Source organism: Juglans microcarpa x Juglans regia, chromosome 3D (genome assembly GCF_004785595.1).
Source record: "Juglans microcarpa x Juglans regia isolate MS1-56 chromosome 3D, Jm3101_v1.0, whole genome shotgun sequence".
In the NCBI taxonomy this organism is placed as follows: Eukaryota; Viridiplantae; Streptophyta; class Magnoliopsida; order Fagales; family Juglandaceae; genus Juglans; species Juglans microcarpa x Juglans regia.
In genome coordinates, this window is record NC_054598.1 from 3,205,833 (window position 1) to 3,224,946 (window position 19,114).

Sequence of the window (19,114 nt, forward strand, 5' to 3'; positions counted from 1 at the left end):
TTTCTTTCGAGCTTAAGACAATCAATACTATTCCTTCTTCTTCTGATTGAAGTAGAAGCGTAGAAGAATTTTGTATTAAGATCAGTGGTTGTTAACCAAGTTATTCTGAATTTTTATCTCCAAAGAGATTCCTCCCTAAGAAGCAATTCATTGATTTTTTCTTTAGTATCATTTTCTAAAGAGCTAGAGGAGGGTTGTGCGTTTTGATCTTGAAGAGATGAAAGATTAGACATCAATTCTTTAAGATTAGTCTGAATATAGCCAAATGACTTTTGATTCCATTCCTTGAGAGCTTTCTTGGTGATTTTTAATTTCCTTGATCGAATGAAGGAGGGGGTTCCCATAAATTGAGAATTCCAGGCTTCTTTGATAATTTTGAATATTGAAGGATCACAAAGCCAGAATTCTTCAAATTTAAAAGATTTGAGAAAAGTATTCCTCTTTGCTGTGTCCAAAAGAATTGGAGCTTGATCTGATGTTACCTTAGCAAGGGTAGTAAGAATGGCATGGGGAAACAAATCAATCCAAGAGATATTAACAATACCTCTATCCAGTCTCTCCTTAATCAGATGAGGATCAGATCTGTTATTGGTCCAAGTGCATTTAGGACTCGAAAATCCTAAATCCACAAAACCAAGATTTTCCATGAAAAGTTTGAGATCCTTAGTTTTGTAGGATTGAGCAAAAGGGAGACCACCAGATTTTTCATTTTGGCAGATAATGGAATTAAAATCACTTAATACCAAAGTAGGGCCAGAAAATGAGGATGCTTGAAAGGAGGTTACAAAAATTTTCCTTCCTATTATAAGATGCGGGACAGTACACCAAATTAAGAAGCCATGGAAAATGACAAGGATTTGAATACACCAAAACAAAAATAATATTACTAGAGTTATGTACAACTTCAAGATCGACATCAGGTAGAAACATGATCAAAAGACCTCCCCATTTACTGATAAGAGGAGAGTACACAAAATAGACATATTCCAACATATTAATAGTGCGTACACACTCACTAGAAGCTATTAAACATTCTGAAAGGAAAATAATATCAGGGTTGTGAACCCTAATATTTTTCCTGAGAGATCTGGTTGCACGAGGTTGGGCAATGCCTCGGCAATTCCAGGCAAAAAGTCTCATGGTTCTTTTGGTGGTAGTGAAGACTCTGTCACATCAGTCATTGGATTCATAGGGAATAAATTCATGGTTTGAAATTGAACCTTGTCACTCAAAGCCTTCAAATTCCGAGTTTGGTATAGTGAATATCTAATTACCGTAGAACTCTTCTTCTGCTGCTTCCTTGAGGCTCTATTTTTCTTTGGTTGCTGCGCTACTCTGTTCTGGTTCATCGGCTTATTTCCATTTTCTTGTTCTCCTACTTTATCGTCAATGGGAACTGGAGTGATGGTGTTGAGAGAATATTTTTTGTGGGATTACTGAACTGCTCCATCTCCAAAAAAGAAATTCTCCTCTTCCTCTTAGCGTCGTTTTGAATGAGACTTGGGAATTGAGACTAGGCATCTGATGGTATTTGCATTTCGGGTAGGTTTTGAGTTAAAGGGGAAGGATCGAACTGAGTGAAATTGATTGGGATTTAGGGTAAGATGGGTTGGGTTGATGTGTTGGAGAGAAGAAGTTTATTGGACTAAGTTGAATGGTGTTGATTACAAAACAGGCCTTACCAGATGAGTTTACTAAAAAAGAAATATTATAACTCGGGTTCTGAAATTGAGATGAATTTTTATGTTCTTTGGGTTGGAAAATGAATTGTTTAATGGCCAATGGGCTGGACTTGTGTTCGATTGGGAGAGGCCCGAAAGGTTCATTGTCCGGTTCCAATAATTTAGATGGCTTTGTGTTTACGGGTAGGGACAAGGGAACATTGAAATGATTTCCTGTGTGTTCAGAAGACAATGATTAAGTGAAGTGCGGGACACATGGCGTGAAATGGATTCCTCGGGAGACAAAAGTGTCGGTGATGCAGTACCCAAATTATTGCAACTGAGATTTTTGCTACTAATCTTAATTGGGTCTGAACCCCTTGGCTGATGAGTTGCAACATTTCCACGTGGTGATAGATCTGGGTCCTGATACAGTGATTTGGAATGAACAGTGTCATCCCTTTGAGTTTCACCTGCTTCGCCTGAGAATGCAGCGAAAAGTTTCTTTATACAAAATTCCTTTCTTTGACCCTCTTCTATGTTGACAATAATTGCTTTTCCTTTCCCCAGGTGCTCGACTTTGTTGCTCTGTTTTGCTAGGTCACTTGTGCCCGAGCCTTCATGAAACATTAGGTTCTTTAATACGGACAGGTGGAAGAGTAGGAGGAATGAAATTCATTTGGTCTTAAGATGTAGGACTTGGGTACTGTGCTGGTCTCTTTGAAGTTCTTCAAAACGCATCTGTCTTCTTAGCTCTTGGGACTCAACTCGCATCCAGGGACCAAGAAAAAGATCTTCCACCGGATTGGGTAAAATATGACATGACTGAAGCAGATGACCGATTCTTCCACAACCATAACAGAATTCCGAAAGCCTTTCATATTTAAAGCTGATCTTGGCCGGAGTACGGTTGGGATGTGGAAGAGTGAAACCTTCGTAAAGGACTTTTCTGTATTAATTTCTACACTAATCCTTAAACATTGTTTAACTTCATTAGTAGGTAGAAATGCTTGATCAATTTCAAGTAAATTACCCAGCACTCTTCCTATTTTTGCTGCGTTATCTTTAGTCATCATTTCAAGTGGTAACCCAAATATTTGGATCCAAAAAGTCGAGTGTATTAAGTCTATTTCTTGGAGATTTAAACCAGAAGGCCATTCTTTGAGCATCATGTGATAACTCTTAAAGTTCCAGGGCCTCTGGAAAAAAACTCCATATTTCACAGTCGGTGATGGAAAGTAGAAGAGAAATACATTGGGTCCAAGGTCTTCGATGGTGAGACCTTGAATGAAGCTCCAAACCGCACAGATTGTGGAATGAGACCTTGAATGAAGCTCCAGACAGCACAGATTGTGGAATGAAACAGATGCTTGTTCAAATTTTTGGAAGAGACCAACTTACCAATCAAAGCATGGTTTGAAATATTAGCTGTTGTATCCGCTTCTGGAACCAGAATAAGGTCATCCCAAGTTATAAAGCCTTCGGTGCATTCAATGAGAGATTCCAGACTTTCTTTGCCATTTTCCATTGACATTGTTGGAAAAGACTTGGTTTGTTGGGGTTTAGGTGATGATGGTTGGTGGGGTATTGATGATAAAGGGAATCAGTTGGTAAGTTGCGGGTGGTTGGTGGGTGGAGTTAATGGGGTATTGATGACGATGGGTTTCGAGACAGTTGTGGTGACTATAAGGTTAGATATACATAAAGTAAGGTATCAAAAGGAAAAAACTACTAAGAGGAGAGAAAAACTCATCTTCAAGAGAGAGAGCGGTAACCATTTGTTTAGCATTTTTTCTATCAAATAACTTATCATGCAGAATTTGTTAGCTAAATACGGTATTAAGGTATGCAAGTTGCATTATTTGGCTGAAATTGATTACAATTTGACTAAATGTCGTCTTGCTCGCCGCCAATCAGGAAAATGCATTTGTGGATATCTTCGTGACAAGTGACAAGTGACAACATTTCAAATCCCAAATTCTCAATCTTGCTCGCCTTTTTTTTCTCTGTTATTTTTTAGCTAAATAAAGGATTAGGATATGCAAATCTTACCCATTTTTTTTAAATAAATAGAGTTTATTATTTTTTTTTAATTTTTTAATATAAATATTATATTTAACCAATTTTTTTAAATAAAATATACGATATTTACACACTATAAACTATAAATATCATTTTTTCTGTTTTTTCAGTGAATGGCTAGCATAAAATCAATGCCATCATTTATGGCTTTATATTCTTTTCCAGCTGCTATAGTTCTGGTAGCAATACCCAAGAGTCTATGAAAAAAATCCTCTCTATCAGGTCATACCTAAGCAGGCAAAGTTCATCACACTGATGATTTGCTTTATTTCTTTCTTTATAAAGTGATTAAATCATGTGAATGATTTTCAATCCACATATAGTTATCAATAAATGTTTATATTGTTTTATATAGGTGATTTGGAGACTCATATGTCATGTAGTACTGTCGTATGATTGACAGACTGTTAATAAATATCGGGTCTAATTTAGAGGTGTCTTTGATTTCTTCAATAACAGTTACCACACGATCATCAATCTTAAATTTTTTACAACCAATATTTACTTCATCATAAACTTTCATTTTGTCTACCAATCTCAAGATTATTTTTAAATAACCTTTCACATTTTCTTGTTCTTTCATATATTATCAAAACCTCTTGTAGAAGTATCTCTTTGGAATTTAACTTGAAGTATATTTGTAATGCCCCGATTCCGGAGGTCCAGAGAGTTAGCTCTTAATACTTAATATCAATTTCGATACCATAACTATAAAATCCATAAAACTCAATAAAATATTCATTCATTTGCTCAACCCAAATATCCACATTCCTTCATAGGGACAACAAAGAAATTCTCAAGAAAATAAATTAAAAACTCTCCAAAGACTCAAAAATATCATTAACTCATCATATCAAAATAACTGAAAATAATCAATTAACTAACTATGACTCTCAAATAAGCACTTGTACCATCGGACACTTATTCCTCTAGGAATATCAAACCTCTCTAACACTGTCTACTCTTGCTTTCCAGCAGAACCATCAAGATTATCTGAAAAATGTTTGGAGATAATGGGTGAGTTATCAACAACTCAGTAAGCAGAGAACATATTACTAGTGTATAAACATGAGCATTTACGGAATTCAAAATGCAGAACAAAATACTTTCTTTCAGAATGTAGAATGCAGAATATTTATTTTCAGAATGCAGAGTCAGAACATATTATCAAAAATATTAGAGAGAAAGTTTAAAAATATTCATAATCAAAATCTTTTTATCATAGTATAAACTGAAACATCACATCTTAACTTATCATATCATAACAGAGACCATGTTTAACCCTCGTGGTAGGGTTGTGCAAACCCCAGCAGCCAACTGAGCAGAAACAAAATGTGAATCTTCCAAAGTACTTTGGCATAACATATCTGATTCATCATCATCATCATCATATCAGAGCATCATATCAGAACAGAGGCCATATTTAACCCCCATAGTAGGGTTGTGCATTTGCGGATAACCAAACAGATGCATATCAGAACTGAAACAGAATACTACTATTCTTTCCCGTGGCAGGGCCATACCATATCGGAACAGAACCCATGTAAAACTCTCATGGTAGGGTCTCTAACTAAACAGAGCAGAAACAAAATCAGATGCATAACCAGATAGTCATGCCAAAGGTTTTTTAGATACCACATCTTATCAAAACAAAGTACGGAACAGAATCAGAACACTACAGAATCAGATCACAAAAACATAATTTAGACACAAAATTTCATATTCACTCTCTTTTGCACAGTTGCTGTCTAATTTTATTTTTCCTTCTACTCTTCCAGCCATCTGCGCAATTTTCTGTGCTTCATTTAGAAAAATTTCAGACCATACGTATGGGTTGATTCTAAGTCTTTCATCGCACTTCAGTAAAACATAACTCAAAACTAAACCATAGCTAATATTAGTAACAGTGCTGAGCAATCACATTAACCATAACAAGTTTAATTTGTGAAAAATTTACATGCTGACATAATTTATGGTACAAAGAGGTAAATCATACATCTCAACTGAGTAATTTCCAAAGACAAGTTTACCTGGTATCAACCAAGTGCGAGTGAGGAAGTGCAGAAGATGAAGAAGAAGCTGCAGAAGATGTGACCTGTGAGGAACCGGTGAAACCGGAATGGCTTGCAAATTGAGAGTGCTTATTTTCTGCAGTGGATGCTGAGGATGCAGATGCACTAACTGGGGCGGCAAGGTAGGTTAGTAGGGGCATCTCTGGTGCCAGAACGGGCAATGAACCTTCAGAACTAAGCACGTGAACGACTTTCCTAATTGAAGGCCTGAGATTGTAGTCTGGGTGAGCACACCAAAGGCCAGCAATCATCAGCCGTTCCAGTTGCTGCTCATCAAAGTCCTCACACAATCTGGGATCGGCTGCATCAACAAGCTTTCCCATTCCATAAAGCTGCCAAACCCACTCTACCATACTCACTTCATCTTCCGTCCTCTGGGTTTCAACGGATTTCCTTCCACAGGCTATCTCCAAAAGCACAATCCCGAAACTATATATATCGGATTCCTTGCTAGCCCTGCCTGATATAAGACATTCAGGGGCCATGTAGCCCATGGTCCCGGCCACGACTGTGGTTTGGGATCCTTTTCCATGATCCACCAGCCTGGCCAAGCCGAAATCCCCAAGCTTTGCGTTGAAACTTGAATCCAACATGACGTTACTTGACTTTATATCCCTATGCAACACACATTGTTCCCATTCTTCATGCAAGTATAGCAATGCAAATGCCAAGCCTTGGGCAATATTGTACCTCGTCACCCATGTTAGCAAGCTTTCACCTTTGAAAAGATGCAAATCTAAGCTGCCATTGGGCATGAACTCATAAACTAGCAGGAGATCTTTTTTCTCGTGGCACCAACCAGTGAGTTGCACTAAATTCCTGTGCCTGAGTCGACTAATACTCTACACCTCAGATGCATACTCCTTTATCCCATGTTTAGATCCCCTTGATACCCTCTTAACAGCAACGTAGGAATTCAGCTCGTTTATAAATCCTTTGTAAACCCCTCTGAATCCTCCTTCTCCAAGCTAGTTTTCCTCTGCAAAATTATTCGTTGCAGAAACCAATTCCTCGTAAGAAAACTTCTTTGGCCCTGTACCTCGTTCAAACTCCTCGTCCATGGAAAGAATAAAGCTTAAATCCTCTTCCTCTCCCCTTTTAGTCCTCTTTCTATACACAAGGCAAACCAACCCCATACCACTGATTAAAATGCATCCACCCACGCTCAAGCCCAGCACCAATTTTCTCTTGCTTCCATCTCCATTCTTCTTTGGTACAGCCGAAGTCTGTATACGAAAAGGTGATGTGGAGTTAAAAGACCAAGAACAAATAATATGCAACTTGGTAACCAATCCCGTCGATGCTGAGAAGCCAAATTCAACCCATTCCGGCAGGTAATCTCTCAAGTTGACTATAGAAGAAAGGTGCTGTTGAATCGGGGTGACACCATTACCGAACCCAGTGAAGGTGACACTGAGATTTTGCGTGGTGGAATGGTAACTAATACTTGCACTATACGTCCGGTTTTCGGTAATAACAGCATCCCATGGTGCATAGTTCGTAGATCTCAAATCGTTGATAATGATACCAACGTGTTCTTGGACAGGCTCGGCCGGGTCCCATTCTTCATTCCGAAACGTATCAAACTCCACTGCAACGAATTTATTTGCAGCCAATAAACTCGAGTCTTTCAACTGGTTGCGGCTTAGAAGGCCAATGCCAGCGCCATCTGTTGGTTCAGGATCTGGGAAACGGGGGCTTGTGAGGAAGAATACAATCCCATCTGAAAGTCCGCCTTTACCTTCCGAATCAATGATAAAGGAGAAGCTGGTATTGAAGTCTGCGAGTTTTCCGGGTTCCTCCCAGATATGCAGCAGTTCTGAATATATGGCTCGACCCCAGTTGTCCACTTCACTTGGGGTGAGTTGGATGGCTGCTGAACCTGAGAGAGTAGCGTTTCCAGCAAGTCTTATAGTTCCGACGTCGATAGCTTGATTGAAATCTGAGTAGTTGAAGAATAGCTGAGTTGCACAAGGGATTCTGAAAAGGAGGAAGATGGTTATAAACATGTAGGGACGAAGTAGCTTTGGAGGATGGAACGCCATGGTTGGGAAACGGGACTTGGGACTTGAGATTTGGGGAGAGAATTTTGAGTTCTGAGGCTTGCAAATTGACATTAAGTATGAATTTGGGGGGTTGCAGCTTATTGGCCATAGATTGATTATGCCAATGACTAAACGATTCTCGAAAGTGAAATTAGGTACCAGTGATATCGAAGCTCTAACTTGAGGCAGTTGGAACCGCATATGTTGAGATATATCACGGGGTGGATACATACATACAAGGGTGGGTTGGTGGGTAAACAGAGACAGTTGAAGAACAATACAACAGATTCTATTATATGTAAAGAAACGTCCAGGATATGAGACCATCAGAAAAATATATAAAAGAGAATCACCAATGTTCCTTGAATGGCCGAACCATCAGCATAGATGTGCCAAGTTTTACAACTTTTTCAACCCATTAAAATTTAATATGAAAATAGAAATTACACTTGCAAGTGCACATAGAAAGAACAATCAAACACAGTCAAACTGAAGGCTTCGATTAAGAAGTTTGAAGAAGAAAAAAAAAATACCAAATCAGATATTGATAACAGAATCTTTTGGTGTGTCCTCTTTTGCTTTCTTGTACCGAACAAGGTGCTTCTGATACTCTTCTAGCTCTTCTTCCAATTTCTCAATGAACTGACTTGTATGCTCAAGTGACTGCTCATACTTGTACTTTTCCAAGGCCTACAATTTTTGACATGGAAGAGAAATTATTATAATTGGGGTTAATTTATGTGGTATAATCAAAGGCATCACTCCACACAAATTTGCCCTCCTTAATGATGGATGTCATGATACAAGGCAGAACATTGTTTTAAGGTAAATACAATGTAGAGTACTTCAAATTAATTTTTTGCTATATAAGAAACTAACAAATAATGAACATATTTCCAGAATCTGCCTGTACAAAGAACCATGTTTCAATTGCTTCCTGTGAATAAGGGAAAATAACATTGACAAGATGAGAAAACTTTTAGACAATTATCCTTCTCCCCTTAATCAATAGATTCATTGAATGGTCAGCAAAGGGAATGCTGAAATTACCTTGTCTTTAGACAATGTATCTAGAGGTGACATTACTTTTGGCTGCACATAATTCTTTCCCCGGTAGAAAAGTATAACGTTGTTAGCTTTTATGTCAATCACAATTCCTTTGCTCAGTCTAGCAAGCTCTTCAGCATATACGTGAACCTGTCCGGGTTTGCATGGCTTGCAAATTACCTTTACAGTCTCGTGCTTCTTCCAATGAAGATGCATATTAAGAACAACCCCTCCAAAGACGCCACGTCTTCCAACTGGGACATAGTTCTTTTTTTTCTCACCAGTTCGCTTAAAGTAATGCCTTTCTTCTTCAGTTAGGATTTCAGGATCATATATTTCAGCAGGTGCTTTGGGAACTTCAAATTTCCTCAACATCTCAATCAACCATGCTTCCTTTCGTTTGGCCTGAATAGAACTCAATAAATTATATATTCATGAAAAAGACCCTATGTTTGTATAACTTGAAGCACTAAAATTTATCAAGACATTCTTTCTTTGATAAGTAACATTTATCAAGATATTCTAGACCACTATAAACAAAAAAGATAAATTAAAATTGCAATCAAAAGTTAAGATTAGGAGAAGGTTCTTATGCATTGCAGTGCAATCAACTTTTTTCCCATTAAAATAAAATATAGGCTTTAATCCCTGCATCATGTTCATGAAAATTACAAATGGAAAAAATTGAAGCGTCTATAAAAACAGAAACACTAAATTTGAACGTTGCTAACAATATTCAACAAACTTACACAACATAGAGGAGTATACAACTTTAAGGAATGGTTTAAACTATGTATTGCGAAATCTAGACAAATAAATTGCAGTGTCCAACCTTTTCGAGTTTATATCTAATCCTAACTTCTGGATTTGGAGAAGTCATCTTCTTTTTGGCCTTCAGGCGATAGAATCTGAGTTCATTCAGTTTGGCCCTTTTAGAAATTTTGACCCGTTTGTTCTTCTTCTTTCCTTCTGTTCGGGAAAAGGCATTATCAGCGGGCTTACCAATTGAAAACCTGACAACATCATTTTCTGTCTTCAGCTCAACTGATGCATTATTCATGTACCTCGCAGGTATCCAAATTCCAAGAGTATGGAAACCAAACACATTTAATCTATGTTCTAACGAAAAACCGGATGGAGACAATATGCATGGTGCTTCTAGAAGAGGCTCCACTGCACTGCAGCTTCTCTGGCCCGCACACAAACTGTAAGAAAGGGACTGGGTAAATGAAGTTGCTGCGAGCAATGCTGAGAGACTTGGAATATTTTTCAGGAGACAACAGAAACAATGTAGAGATTCCCTGCATGGTGAACATAACTAATCTATTACCAAATGCTTTAAAAATAGATACGTCGCAAGAAATTTTCAAGTTATTCCCTTCAGATGATACTCAAAGTCTTATCTCATAAAAAACCACCCAGAACTAGCAAAGAGCATCTATATTCAATAAACTTACTCTTATCTTATAAAGCCACCCAGAAGTAGCACTGAACATCTGGATTAAAAAACCTCAAAACTATGTCCTGGCTATTTTATTAACCCTCTGTTTGATTTCTTAGAAAACCCAGGGAAAAAAAGGAATGGGGGAAACGGTATTTTAACTCTCAACTGATCAAAATACGAAGATTCCGTAAGAATAAAATCATAATTTTGCTTATTTTATTACAATTTCTCAGCAACCAAATATATAGTTATCATGAATAAAACCCAAGTAAATCGTGTAAATGCAAACTGAGAAAGTAAACAGAAAAGGATTAAGGGTTTTTTTTTAGAAAAAAAACAACCACCTTCTGCGAATAATGCCTCTTGCGATTGAAGCTAAGGGGAACATCATCGCCAGAATTCGACATCAAAAGAAAAGGTAGCAACCGAAACGACGTGGTCTGAGAGCTTGAAGCTCACAAGTCACGAATCACGATTAGCGGCTACTTTGGTTAGGGATTGTTCGCTTTCTGCTTCTCTGCCGTTTGATCGGGTGAGGGATTTCATCGTCCATTTCGTTTCCTTTTTCCTTTCTTTTCAAATGAGCTCGTCTATTGCGACATTGCCGATTAAAACGGAGATTTACGACTGCCGTTTAAACAGTCCGTCCATAGTTATGGTAGAAAATCTGCGTGGAGTCAATCCACTTGCTGCTAAATGAATAAGGTACACCATACGAAAATATATTAGATTAGTTTTTTTTTTAAAACAAATCCTGCCGTGTTAGAGTATTTTTTTACTTTTAGCTAATCATTCAAAATTTAAACTTTATATTAGATTAGCCATCATAATCTCTATAATAATAAAATATTATCTTTTATATATTTTTATAAGTATTTTATTTTTTTATTTTTTTCATAATCTACAATAACCTCCACCAATCATATTCATTTTTATTTTCACAATTCAACGATCTATAAAATTAACATCTATAGTTTAGCAGCAAATTGTGCTACTTTCATTTTCATTACGGAATCACCAAGAGCAATCAATATGACCCATTCCCCATATTTGCGGAAGGCTTGATATTATATAAGGAAAACACTAGTATGCCGTTCTAATTTGATCGTCCTTTTTGAACGTTTGGCAAAAAAGTTTTTTTTTTTTTTGTTTTTTACTTGGTGATTAAAAAAATGTTTTTAAGTGTATTGGCGTCTTTTTTTATTTTTTAAAAATATTTAAATGTATTAAAAAATATGAAATAAAAAAAAAAAAAAACTAGGCGGCACGCGCAATAGTAAATACTGGACGGCAGAGTAGCATTGCCTTTTACTACTGGGCCGCAGAGTAGCATTTCCCATTATATAAACAGGCGATAGATGTGAAAAAGGAGCTGCATAGCAATACAACCCAAAATAGGAGATTTCAAACTATGGCCCTGCTCTGAGCAAGATATGGCTTCCGCATAAAGACGGCACATTCACAATATTCCAGCATATGCAGTCACCACATGATCACAAAATATAACAACAACTACCGGCCATTGGCATCTTAAAGCAAAGAGTTGATTCACCGTGTAAAAAAAGGAGCACCAAGCCATCTCAAAATGGCATGCAGAAATTTTCCAAGATTACAGTCTTTAAGACTAACGATTTAGTTACACTTAAAAAAATTAATTAAAAATAAAGATGAATGCAGAAACTATATGACTATAACTAAGACCAGAAGCTTGATTGGTGCAACATGTTTGCTCTTAGGGTTGCTCCTGAGAGAGAACACTTTTGCTGAGATGTTTCGGGTGGCTATGCAAGCCATTAGGATGAACTACTACCCACCATGTTCAAGACCTGACCTTGTGTTAGGTCTAAAAGCCCACATTCAGAAAATGAAATATTTGGAGCAAACAGAGTAAAACAATGCTGCAGCAAGGAAAGGGCAACTCAATAGGACTGCAAATCCTTAAAGATAACACTCGGAGTCGAATGGAGCCTACACAAGTCAGAGTCGGATCGGAGTTTGAATTCAAACTCCGACAAAGTTGAAGTCAGAGTCAGATTTAGGAGATTCCAACTCCGACTTAGTCGATACTCACCCCTAACGTTGGGAGGAATTGGAGAGAAAAAACACAGAGGGAGGGAGAGAACAGTCACAAGCCGTGAGAAAGAAACCAAGTAGGGTTTTAAGAAATAATAAAAACGGAAAAAGCTATATGTCCCAATAAACAGTCTTGATGATGGGTCCCGACAGTTTTTTATTTTATTTAGTGATTAAGTAAGTATTTTTTAATGATATTGTAATTTTTTTAAAATGTTTAAGAATATAAAAATGTATAAAAAAATTCTAAAAAAAAAAAGGCATTTAGCCTTCACAGGATAATTAATGGGTGTTGCACGATTCAATAAAAAAACACATATGACTTTGCTATAGTGCAAGTCATAGTAATCTGTTAGGATAACTTTCTAGAGGGATTAGCTAAATTAATAGCTACAGTGGCATTTGGCTCGATTAAAGACTTAAAAGTACGAACAATGTGTATTGTACGCTGACTTATAAATATAATTTTTCATATAATTTATATATATACTCACTCATTGGAATATTTTCTCACACCAAGGTAGATTGTCAAACACTTTCTAGATTTACCATACAGCAAAAATCTTTGTTGATCCTATATAGATCACAAATAGAAACATTGAACTATGCTTATAACTTAAAATGACTTTGAACATTCCTTCCGTTGGTAATTGTTTAAAAATTACAAGTGATTTGTGAAAGTTTGGATATTGAGTTGAGATGAAAGTTAAATAAAATATTATTTTTTAAAAATATTATTAATATTTAAAAATTTAAAAAAATTAAATTATTTATTATATTTTATATAATAATTTAATAAAATTATAATAATTAGATTATATCAGCCTTAATCTCACTCACGAAGTTCTTACGTCGGCAGTAGATGCATAACAAAGATAATGAGTACAATATTGAGAAAGTGTACCGATGATGTGCAACGACAAAAGTTCTTATGTTTTTTTAATATCTTTTAAAAAAAAGACAGACGATTTCGTCGGTGCTCATCTCGGTCCTGGTAGAAAAATTCATTTTAAAAAAATGATTTATTATGTACCATTATTTACTCTCATATTTTATATTTATAATTTTTTATAAGATATAAGAATATTTTTTTAGAGGATATGAGATATTTTTCATAAAATATGAATATTAAGTGTGAGATAGTGAATAGTAACTGGTAAGAAATATTTTTTTTTTTAAAATTTCAATTATGATTTTTTTTTTATTTTTTTAATTATTATTTTTTTTAATTTTTTAAAACGAAACCTCAATTTTATAATTACCCTCACTTTTCATAGTGGAAGACCCGTGGTTCCAACCGGATACCTGGGTTAATCCTTAAAGGTTTTTCCATGACTGAGCTACATTATAAGCTGGCAACTTGTCAAATGTAGCTTTTAATTGATCTCTTAGCCAGCTCCTGATCAAGCTGCTGTTCTTCACATAAAAGCAGCTATGTGTTCTTCCCTTGCATTTTCTGTTGTCCAGAAAGGAAGAGAAAGCTACTACGTACCCATATCAGAGAGTAGAACAACGGTAAATGTGATAGGAGAGATTACAATGTTAGCCCAATAGCAGGTATGACTCACAAGGTTCAATATACTATACCATTACCATACATGTTATCGAAAACATTACACACATTTTACATATATTATTACAGAAAAACAGGGCTCTTGATGATCTTCAGCATGCAAGGGAAGATATCAGGCAGCTGATACTAATATGCTCAAGTTTGGCTTTGAACATTGCATCAAAACTATCTACTTTATTATTCTCTTGAAAGAGATCAATCTTATGAAGTTGCATATTATACGGGGTGGGAAATCTTCCTTTCCAGTCGTCCTGTACCTACTATCATCTCTCATCTTCAGCAACACCAGAAGCAGTAGTTGCTTCTGAATAATCGTCTGTCAACGATGGATCCAACGATAAATCATCTTCATCTTCTGGTCCAGGAACTTCAATAAGTTCCACCTCTCTCACCACCTCTGTCATCTCAGGACGATCCTCGGGGAACTTCACACAGCAACGCATCGCAATTTGTAGCAGTCTCAGCATCCCAGGAGCGGCGTTTCTCTGCGAATTAGATATCTCCTTGTCAAATACCTCGGCTGTCCATTCTTCCCTGAGTGCTCGGTCGATCCAACTGCAGAGATCCACGCCATTGAATCCCGGTGGAGCCGTATTGTCTGGGATCTTTCCAGTCAGTAGTTCTAAAAGAAGGCAGCCGTAACTCCAAACATCAGAGTGTTTCGAAACTCTCTTTGCATTTTTATATTCGGGTGACTTGAATGACATCATTCGTTGAGTTGCAATGGGAAGTGCTACTAGTGAAGCAAAACCATAGTCAGAAACAAGAACCTTGTCGTTTTCATCCAAAACCACATTCGAGGATTTTAAGTTGCCATGGGGAACAATGCTTCGGGACCTGTTCATGTTGAGGTGCAGATATTCCAAGCCTCGTGCGACACCTCGAGCAACTGATAATCTTGTGCTCCATCTGAATGGAACTCGGTCTCCACTACCTCTCCCTCCTGCAATGTCCATTGAATTCCATTTATAAAGGAAAAAGGAGATATTAAAGCATATTTGAAAACAAAAGCAAGGAAAAACTTGGGAATTATCCCAAAATACTATATTTTCTTGTCGGCAATTGCATGTGCAGAAAAGAGAAACAAAATATACTAAATGAAAACAAGAGGAAGAAGTAAAGACTATAATAAGAGCACCATGAATACGGTAGAACAAGTTTCCATGCTCAGCATATCTGTACAGCAGCAACTTCTCGTCCTTGGATTGGTAATAAGCTAGGAAGCATAGCAAATTAGGGTGCTTCAAATCCGCAATCAGACGCAATTGCTTTGCAAACTCCTCGTTAGTCAATGGTCTCAAATCACTTAGCCGCTTCACAACAATGGTTGGCCCACCATTCAGCTTAGCCTTGTAACAATTCCCGAAACTCCCCTTGCCCAATCCCTCAGCAGAAGCTCTTAGAAGATCGCTGAATTCAAAACCAGTTTCATCCTCCATGAATATGAGGTTCCCTCTCTCTTCTGCCACGATTCTCCTCCCTCCCGCCTCTATAATCTTCTCATCTTCCTCTTTGTCTTCTATATGATCTACTTCCTTTTCCATCAACATCTTCTCAAGCTTATGAACTTTGGAGCAGTAAAAAGCAGAGACCGCAATTACAACAACTAGAAGAACAATGATGAAACCAAAAACTATTTTATCAAGATGAACTTTATGATCATCAGAAGAACCTTTAGGAGATTCTCCTGTGTCATTTGTACTCGGGCTGCAGGGAGTTGGCAAGGGTGGACCGCACAATCCAGGGTTACCAGAATATGAAGCATGGCCAAATGATTGGAGAGTTTGAGTTTGTGGGATCGAGCCGGAGAGATCGTTATTAGAGACACTGAATTCTTTAAGGCTAGATTGGTTAAATTCTGGGATAGTACCTGTTAATTTGTTATTTTGAAGCTGCAACGACTCCAATAAATCAAGACTACGCAGCGAATCTGGAATTGGCCCGGAGAACATGTTGTTTGATAGATCAATACGCTTCATGAACTTGTGGTAATTGGAGGAGAAATTCATTATATTTCCCCCTATAGAGTTGTTCCTGAAGCTCAGGACAGACAAGTCTGGAAAGTTTATGAATTCACTAACGTTGATATTCCCCGTCAGCCCCATATTCTCCAACACTAAAACGGTAACATGACCATTAGAACACTGAATGCCTTTCCAAGGTGTATAAATGTTGCAATGAGGACCGGTCCAGTTATCATTTAGCAAAGGATCACGGAAAGTGCCCCTGAGATCATAAAGGGCTTCCTTCTCTTGGGGGTCGCCTACTAGGGAAGGATCTTCTGGTGATTGGGCTGTAACGCTTCTGCACAACAGCAGAGAAACTACTGTGATCATCATGAGAAGAATGTTTTTGATCAGGAATAGGCCAGCAGACCCCATGATCATGCATGCAGTCGTTCAAACTTCAAAGAGAAAAAACTTAGGTGGTTTCTGTGCGGGGGAGTGAGTCTACAAGTAGAAATGGCCTAGACTGCATGCACATTTTTTACTCGATGAAATCGTAAAAAAATATTCATTTATTCCATTACAGCTAAAAGTTGCTTTGCTGAGGACGAAAACAAGGACATTGTTTAACTTTCTGGGGGATATTCTTCTGCTGAGAATTCTAGGCAAGCTGTTTTAGTTGTATTCATTTGGACATATCAGCTGGAGCAGGGAATGATCCTGCATATATATATATATATATATATATATATATATATATATAGGAGGTTTGAATTGTTTTTAATTTAGAACGCAAAATTGATCATGAAAATGTCTTATAATTTCAAAGTGAGTAAATATATATCTCCGTTTGCAGAATCTTGATCAATCGTTATCATGCAAGTTAATATATATATATATATATATATATCATAATTATATGTATCGAGGTAATAATTTGGTGTTGGCTGATCAGTTGGTGTGACATGGGGGGAGAACATCGAACTGATCTAGGAAAACAACGCGCCAAAACCGCATGTAAGAACAAAGATGAAAGAACCACCAAAAAACGTACGACTTAAACCAAGAACCACTTAAGAAATAAAATAGCCAAGAGCTAGCCTAGTGGCATATGAATCGGTTTTCCAAACGGAAAATTTGAGGTCCGACCCACCCATTTGTATAAAAAAAAATTTAGAAACAAAATGACATGTGATTAGTTATTTGCTATGAAAATGAGTCCATTTTCGCGGTACATTAATGCACATAGTCATTTTCCATTTATTAAGAAAATGAATTGACTATTTTCATCACAAATAATAATTTTCATTACAAACAACTCGTCACCAGTAATTATTTTTCTAGGCCCTTAGTACTATTACTTGGACATTAATGCATGATTGAATAATTTTAGAGTGGTGCTACTCCGCTGCCTCTATGTGCCCACTTTGTGTGCCGCCTAGTACAAATTGCATTTTTTTTTTTACTTTTTATTTCAAATATTTTTTAAATGTATTTTAAAAATAAAAAAATCAATACACTAATAGTCACTTCCTTAACCATTAAAAAAAATTTAAAAAAAAATTAAATATATGAACGGTTAAAATGAGAGAGCAAAATGAGTAGACAAAATAAAGACTCATACCAACATTATTCATAATATTTTTATAGTAGTGTGAACTAGGGTACTTGCAGTTCGCACGTACGTACAAAAAGTAGAAATTAACGATTATATATCTATGATCTATGGAAGGGTTATTCAAGTTAAAACTATCCCTTGTATCAATAATCAAATTATATTGTCGTAGTACTTATAATTAAGCGGACAGCGCCATAGAAATCGAAGAAACCAAGAGAAGATATTGAGCACTTGATCAGTACTTCACATAATATATTTGTAGATTCAAAATACACGAAAAGCTAGTAATTTGAAATTATAACTTCAAGAAATCCTCTTGTCCTATAATTAGTTGTTATAATTAGTTTAATCGTCCTTTTCAAAACATTGGTTTCATCTAATTAATATATAAGTAAAGTTAATTTGGAAGGTAAAATTTAAACTCATAAGTCCGGATCATTTTCCTAGAGGAGCGTACATCGGGTTTTTTTTTTTTTTCTTAAGAAAGAAAAGCTGAATCTAACATCTAAACATCAACTTTTAAATTACTAAACTCATTTCAACTTAAAACATCTTTACACATGGGACACATGCACAACTTTTTTTAACTCAACACTTCTTTACACACAGGATCCATAACCTTTTTTAATTTTCTATAAATACATCAAAATTTATCTTAACATCCAAACATATCGAAACTCATCTTAAGTGAGCTCTACAAAACTCACATCACCATCTTAATTTACTACTATTCATAAAGAATTCAATTCAGCTCAACATCCAAATGGGTCCTAAACTCTAATTAATTAGTCCAAAATTATATCCTTCTTTTAATTTGTTGAATTTGACTTGATTAATTTTCAGGAAGATTAAAAATTGGAATTAGGTCCCGAGGGCATATGATAGCATGTATGCATGTGAAAAAGTCATGACCAAGTTCGTGAAGCATTGCTTATATTATTTTGGTGGGGGCTCAAGTCAATTGAAAAATATATTTATGGAGGTTGATATGTTATATCGACTTGTTCATGATTGAAGCATCCCTATTGTTAACATCATATTTCGCACACTTTTAGGCTAAGCTCTAACAACTCAGGTCTTCAAAAGGGGCTCTGCATAAGGTAGAAAAGACTATAGCTTTCAGAGGGCAACCTTGGGGCAAGATAATCTCTGATGCCAAAGTTAGTAAATATTCTTGCAGAATAGCAAATAAGTAAGAGAGTCTTGGGATCATAGAGAGTATTCTCGTACCTAATATCTGCTATTTATACTACAGGTCTGAAGAGTAGATCGTGCCTGCTTTCATGAAGTTCGTGTTCTCCGTACTGCTCCTTTTGTCAGAGTCTTTAAATGTAGCGTGGTTCTGCGACGACGTCATTAATGTGGAGTGTTGTCTGGGTGGCAAAACCATTAATGCGACGTGGTTCAACCTCCTCCTCTCAGTCTGCCTTCTCTCTGGTCCGTTCATGCCTTCTCTATCAATAGATCAACGGTTCCTCATATATCATGCCAGCTATGCAGGCGGGCACTCGAGCACTGAACATTACTCGAGGGGTCCTCAGATTGACAAGTTT

General features: G+C 36.7%; 2 protein-coding genes and 1 pseudogene across 3 annotated transcripts; all 3 read right to left on the reverse strand.

The window, feature by feature from the left end:
* Positions 1-5,486: 5,486 nt before the first annotated feature.
* LOC121255363 lies at positions 5,487-8,187 on the reverse strand (annotated as a pseudogene).
* Positions 8,188-8,218: 31 nt separating this feature from the next.
* On the reverse strand, positions 8,219-11,005 carry LOC121255442 (uncharacterized CRM domain-containing protein At3g25440, chloroplastic). 2 transcript variants are annotated; one of them, XM_041155766.1, is made up of 4 exons: positions 10,696-11,005; positions 9,740-10,208; positions 8,911-9,312; positions 8,219-8,550 (listed from the first exon to the last, which is right to left on the reverse strand). In XM_041155766.1, the coding sequence occupies exons 1-4, from the start codon at positions 10,740-10,742 to the stop codon at positions 8,398-8,400; spliced, it is 1,071 nt and encodes a 356-aa protein (XP_041011700.1). In that variant the 5' UTR covers positions 10,743-11,005; the 3' UTR covers positions 8,219-8,397. The 2 variants fall into 2 exon arrangements, with proteins under 2 accessions (XP_041011700.1, XP_041011701.1); XM_041155767.1 differs by having other exon boundaries at positions 9,740-9,920; positions 10,696-10,965.
* A 2,952-nt stretch (positions 11,006-13,957) lies between these two features.
* Positions 13,958-16,423, reverse strand: LOC121255385 (pollen receptor-like kinase 4). Its single transcript, XM_041155680.1, has 2 exons — positions 15,136-16,423; positions 13,958-14,940 (listed from the first exon to the last, which is right to left on the reverse strand). Exons 1-2 carry the CDS (start codon positions 16,382-16,384, stop codon positions 14,261-14,263), a joined length of 1,929 nt encoding a protein of 642 aa, XP_041011614.1. The 5' UTR covers positions 16,385-16,423; the 3' UTR covers positions 13,958-14,260.
* Between the last annotated feature and the right edge of the window lie 2,691 nt (positions 16,424-19,114).

What these genes read in the sequence shown, in the direction of transcription:
- LOC121255442 (XM_041155766.1), bottom strand. Translation starts at nt 10,742, where the DNA reads ATGATGTTCCCCTTAGCTTCAATCGCAAGAGGCATTATTCGCAGAAG. An exon ending in AGAGGCATTATTCGCAGAAG is followed by an intron (nt 10,209 to 10,695) that starts GTGGTTGTTTTT and finishes TTCACCATGCAG; the next exon opens with GGAATCTCTACATTGTTTCT. An exon ending in TTAGATATAAACTCGAAAAG is followed by an intron (nt 9,313 to 9,739) that starts GTTGGACACTGC and finishes AGTTCTATTCAG; the next exon opens with GCCAAACGAAAGGAAGCATG.
- LOC121255385 (XM_041155680.1), bottom strand. Translation starts at nt 16,384, where the DNA reads ATGATCATGGGGTCTGCTGGCCTATTCCTGATCAAAAACATTCTTCTC. An exon ending in CTTGTTCTACCGTATTCATG is followed by an intron (nt 14,941 to 15,135) that starts GTGCTCTTATTA and finishes TGGACATTGCAG; the next exon opens with GAGGGAGAGGTAGTGGAGAC.